Here is a 6,000-nt window from a genome sequence, read left to right as displayed (position 1 = left end):
TGGTCCGTTTTTCATGTTTTAGGTTTCGGTAGCCTAGTCTTTGAAATCTCTTCTCACTTAAGATTGGTTGCCTGCATCCTTTAAAATTGCAGCAAGGTTTGATAGAAAAATTACCTGTGGCCAGAGGCCACCAATATGAGCTACCGGAAACATTTCTGGCGGCTTATGTGGGGGTAATAGATGAGGTTGCAATCTAGAGTTATTGTTGGATTATTAAAATGGAGTATTTCAAGATTTTTTTGTGGTAAGATGATCATATGGAGACTAAAAGCTAGCTTTTATAAAACAAAAAGTAGGCAAGTTATGATATAAAGTATTGGGTAATAAAAATTGCAAATAGTTAAGTCGAGCATGATAGAAATATAAATGTTAAAAATAGATGTATGACAAAAATATGAAGAATAAATTGATTAATGATTATATCATATGGTCAACTACATTAGCATTTATTGAAAATATGATAGTTAAAAATAGACTTGTTGCTTTGGACATATGCAATACAGGTTAGAAATTGCATCCATTAGACATGTAAACAAAAGTAGCGTCAAAGGATTAGTAAGAAAAAAAAAAAAGAGTAGACCTAAGATAACATTGATAGTTAAAAAATACCCATGAAGAATAGATTTAGCACCTCATGCAACAAGTAGATAAAAGAATGGATAGGGAGATTTCATGGATCTGGGCCCGATTTGTTGGGATAAGGCTAAGAAGGTGATTATGATGCTTTATAAGACGCTAATACACTTTCTATTGCTTTTCTATTAACATCAGTTTTATCATTGCTGATTGCTAGCTTTACCAGTTTTATGTGCCTTATTTTATTAAATTCCATAACTCTCAGATTACTGCTGTCATTGATAGTCACAGGAAAATAGTTGTTTTAACATCTTAGTGCCTGTAGATGTTTCTTGATTTCCGTACTTCATTTCATTTCCCATTCTTGACTGATTTGAACGGACTACTGGCCAGTATTGGCTTCCGATTATACAGTTTAGCAAACAAGCTGAGTTCTGAAATGCTATGGCATCTTCTTTTACAGGATTCGGTAATCAAGGTACTTGATTTATTTTATCATGATCGAAACTATGCAAGATTCTTTGTGTTGGAAACAATCGCAAGGGTTCCATATTTCGGTGAGTGTTTATGTTATATTGTAGCTAGAGATAGTTTACTTCTTTTTGGTACCTTAGTTTTTTAAGAGTTTCGTCAGATCCCTTATGTGCATGCTTTAGTGATTGAAAGGGAAGGTTTATACTAATCGCTGCCTTTTTTTTCCTCCCAGCCTTTATATCTGTACTGCACATGTACGAGAGTTTTGGCTGGTGGAGAAGAGCTGACTATCTGAAAGTTCATTTTGCTGAAAGTTGGAATGAGTTGCACCATCTATTGATTATGGAGGTATTACTGTCTTCTCAAAGCTTTTTCACTTTCACTTTTTTAGGTATACAATCTTCATTTTGGTCAAATTAATAATTTAATCACCCTCTCTCAAAATTTCCTCCAGTTTGTCAGCTTGGAATTAGATTTACATGTTTTTAGCTCTCATAAAGATCAAAGCTTTCATATTGAATTTTCTTTAATTTTATTTGTATATACTATCTTCCCCTTTCTTTCCCATAAATGTTTGGATTGTGGGCTCCAAAAATTCGGCCCCGGCCTCCCTCGCTATACTTTCTTTTCCCCTCTTTTTTTTTTTTTGGGGGGGGGGGGGGGGGTGCGGTTTAACGGGATTAAGTTCCGGTATATATTTTGGGAAGATGGGTTTGTAGATAAGAAACTACCTAGAGATTTCTCCCTCATTTTGCGAGGACTTTATGATATGAGTTTTGGTTTCCTATAGGCGCAAGCCCCTATAGTTAATTACCCCTCCCGATAATGAGACAGAATTTTCGATTAAGGCTAGTCGTCAATCAGATATGTTATATCCATATATATGTAGTATCTGGCTTATAGTAGCAGCACGAGCATGGTATTTGGAAGGATTGATATTTAAAACAAAAATTTCACCATCTTCCACTTAAAGCGGATGGTGGGGCAATGGATGATGGACCTGATCAAAATACCATGGTTTCGTCATCCCGGGCCATTGTGGTTCATGGTCTACTTAGTCAAAGAAGGTAGTTGACCCAATTTGACAGAAGGATCCTTATCGGCAGCCATGAGTTGCTTCGTCTAAGGGGACCTTATAGACCTGGGGTGGGTATTTGCTTAAGGGGACAAATTTGAATCAACTTTAGCAAATAGAGGGCTTTATGCCCTATTGATCATATCCTATTGATTTGTATCTCAAGGATTTAATGCCACTAAGAAACGTATTGTTCTGGCCATAACCGCTATCTCGTGGTGTCATTTGACGGTGAAACTACTCAGTTCATAGGGCCCTGGGTCACAGCCGTTTATCCAGTGGTGCCATTTGGAGGCAAAATCGCTGGTCAAAGGACATGTTCCACATTCTTATTGGCAAGAGATTGTTTGATAATGGATCATAGTGATATTTTCAACTAGGCATTTAACTCCATGTGAGCTGAAGTTATATTCAATTTTGTCCATCTCGGCAAACTGTTGCGGATGGTGGATGGATTTTGCTTTGAGTGGTTAATGATTGAGTTTCAATTTTAAATATTTTGGATTTGGATGATCTTGAGATTTTTGGATCTTCGGGTATTTGGGATGGCATTCAAAATATTTGGAATAAACCCCTCCGGTTGAGATTTGCATTCAACGCGACTATCATCGGTGTGATTTTGAGGTCATTTTCATTGATTAAGCCTTGTCGATCCTATTAACTTGCCCATAGGAGATAGGGTTCGTCGGCATTGTGAATTTGTTGATGAATTTTCTTTGTTGAAGGCTTTGAAGGCCTTATATAAACATATAAAATAGATAATCCAGTCGACACCCTGATCGTATATCTGCTTGATAATTCAAGTCGTGTCAACTCCTATCTATACATATAGAAGGATCGGACTTGAACTACGTTTATTTATTGACCCGCGCAACATCCTTAGACGTCACGTGTGTATCCATAACACGTTCGTCGGGACTCATGCGGGTTTTGTGATTACACCCACCCCTTTTGTGTACCTGTGTGTCTATAAACTATGGTGCATATGCAGGAGCATTTTTAAGATATTTAATGGGTCTTCTACGACAGCTCGTAGGAGCCTATATTCATTATAGCGCTTTTGTATTTGTCCATAAGTGACATGTTTAATGCATGGCAGGTCTTCAACAGCGGCCCGTAGAAGCTCATGTTTGTTGTAGTACTTCAATACTTGTATGTAGAAGTTATGTTGGATGCACGATCACTGTTTATCAAGAAACTTGCAAGCCTTAATAATCTTATCCAACTCGATGTTCAGAACCTGGATGAACTGAGATTTGCTCACTCCACAATGATTTGATCTGGCTTTCTCTTCCCCGAACTCGCATAGGAATTAATGGGAAACTCCTTAATTATGTCATCATCATCATTTTCTATTGTTGGCTTAAATAAAAAATCAATCATTTCAACATTGGATGACTGTCTTTACTGTCATCTTGTTCTTCCAAGCTAGTGGTTACTGCCTCGAGCAGACATTGTAGCGATTGAAGGCCAATTAGATCATAAATAGGAGAAATAAGTGAGATATTCATTCCTAAAAATGATTGTCGTGTCCCTTGATAAAATTAGAATAGTTTGTGTATTGAACTCGTGTCGGACAATTGTTTACCGCGGGGGTGTCATAATGTCATTGCTATAACAACTCGCAGGTATTTTGAATATTTTACGGGTATGCTGCCTTTGCCTTTCATGCATATAATATATATATATACCGCCTTTGATTATAGGTGACATGTTGTACGTACACCTGCATCGTAATCTTGATCGCAGAGTATTGTTGTAGTTTCCTTAGAGGTTTTGGTAAGATAACCTCCATCTTCAAGGTACATCCATTATTACCACTTTTTGGTGAGCTAAGAAAGTTGGTGTGTCCTATGGAAGTTGAATCTTCGTTGCTCATGATTTGGAGAGACATTATTAATATACGGGCTGTATCAATCATCTTGCTTCATAAACACCACATTGCACCTTACTTGATGGTGATAGTGTCTTGATACCTTCTTCATTGATATTCACATGCAAGTGATTGCACGTATCCTCTAATGTTCATTATTTACAGACTTCGCTTGCTTATTTGCACAAAGATATTGACTATCATTGTACTCATCATACATCCTTGCAGCCAATGCAATTTTTCTCAAATCAGTCAACTGCTTGGCTTTCATCTTCAATTGATTATCACCTATTCATATTTGTTTGCAAACAAGTGGCATTTGACTATTCGTTTATTATGAGTCACTTGCTTGTTACTCGTAGGTGAGTAGCATTGGATGTTATAAGTCTTTCATTGTCATATGAAAATGATTAGGAGTCTTTTATGATGAATTTGCTTGATGAAATTACCTCCTAATTAGAGTGACAAATCCTTAATGTCCACTAAAAAATTTTATATTGTTAATCATGAACATATCGCTACATGTCCATTTATTCCTTGTTGATGATTCTTTGCATGTTCCTCTTGAAGCTTTGGTTATTACAAGCATCATGTCCATTCATCGGTGTTCATTTGAACACCTTGGAAATTGATTTGCCATGGAGTCCTTGTTTGAAAATAGACTCCACTTGCAACTTCTTTGTCTTCAATAATGATTTACAATATATGAGATGAGCTTGATATCATACTCCATATTTTTCTTATTCTAATCAGATCATCATTGTTATCGTTATACAAAAAGAGATTTTCATGTCAAACCTCATCATGAACCTACACATGAATCCTTATTTGTTTAAATGATTCAAACTTTCCTTAATTAGGATTTGCATTCAAATTAGAAATTTGATGTCACTTTTCAAATCAAGTTTTTTTATCGATTAATCTTTTTTTTTGTCCAAGTTCAAATTAAGTTCAATGTCATTTTGTGCAAGCTCAAGCTTTTGAATTTAGTTTGAGTTCAAGGTGCAAGTTCAAGTTTGTTTGAGTCCTGTGCTATCCGAAATCAAGTCTTCTGTTTGTTCAAGTCTGAGTTCTGGTCTAAATTTAAAGTCCCCCCTGTGTCACTGAAAATTTTGGAAGCCTCCCGGCGTCTTCCTCGTTTAGGGGAAAAACCATGTGGTAGCCTTCCCCTCCACGCTACATGAGCGCTTCAGGTAGATGTCGGGTGACTCTGTGGCTGTATTTTTTTCAATCCCCGTGACGCTACATGAGCGCTTAAGGGTTTTTAGCACATGTTGAAAAGAGCACAGTTGTTTCCCCACGTATGGGTACTTAATTTTCGTCTCCCTCACCTACATGAGCGTTCCGGGGATTACCCACCTCGTTGCGAGCTTCGTAGCGGTTTCCCTCCCCCCATGTTACGTGAGCGCGTGGGGAGGTTTGCTGGCCGTCGCAAGCCTCAAGAGAGGGATTTCTAAGCTAGAAAAATTATACCTTTGTAACGAATGACGACGACGGCGGGATGCACAAAATATTCTTTCCACTTTTTTTTTGCAATATCTCTTCTCTTTTTTCTCTTTTTTTTTTTAAATTTTGAATGCTCTCTCTTTCTTTTTTGTATATATATATTTACATGAGACATTCATGTATATGAGAATACATACATAAGCATAGATACATATTTATATAAGAATATTAGCTAAAGAACATAACAATATAAATAACATAGTATGTATATATAAACTAGCAAAGTTAACCCCATTTATATATAACGGAATATACACATGCAAACATAACAATCAATAACAGTAATAATATAAATAACTACCATTACCAACTAATAAAGACATTGATAATAATATTTACCATAGCAATTAATACTAGTAATGACAATGACTGTAGTAAAAAAAAAAGTAAAAAAGAAAAAATGTATATTTCCAACCTTGCAGATCATTCAATTTTTCTTAAACATAAATCCTTTTTTTTTTCTAAACTTAAATAAAGAAGACTATTTATCAAAGGT

The 6,000-nt window shown here is 36.1% G+C and overlaps 1 protein-coding gene across 1 annotated transcript in view; it reads left to right on the top strand.

The window, feature by feature from the left end:
- The first annotated feature begins 886 nt into the window (after positions 1 to 886).
- LOC110108805 (ubiquinol oxidase 4, chloroplastic/chromoplastic) overlaps positions 887 to 6,000 on the top strand; it is a 53,226-nt gene continuing 48,112 nt past the window's right edge. The window contains exons 1-2 of the mRNA XM_028696410.1: positions 887 to 1,133; positions 1,283 to 1,398. Coding sequence (XP_028552243.1) covers positions 902 to 1,133; positions 1,283 to 1,398 — 348 coding nt within the window. The 5' untranslated portion in view covers positions 887 to 901. The remainder of the gene's footprint in view (positions 1,134 to 1,282; positions 1,399 to 6,000) is intronic.

This window comes from Dendrobium catenatum, unplaced genomic scaffold (assembly GCF_001605985.2).
Source record: "Dendrobium catenatum unplaced genomic scaffold, ASM160598v2 fragScaff_scaffold_743, whole genome shotgun sequence".
NCBI lineage: Eukaryota > Viridiplantae > Streptophyta > Magnoliopsida > Asparagales > Orchidaceae > Dendrobium > Dendrobium catenatum.
This window is presented reverse-complemented; position numbering and strand designations above follow the sequence as displayed.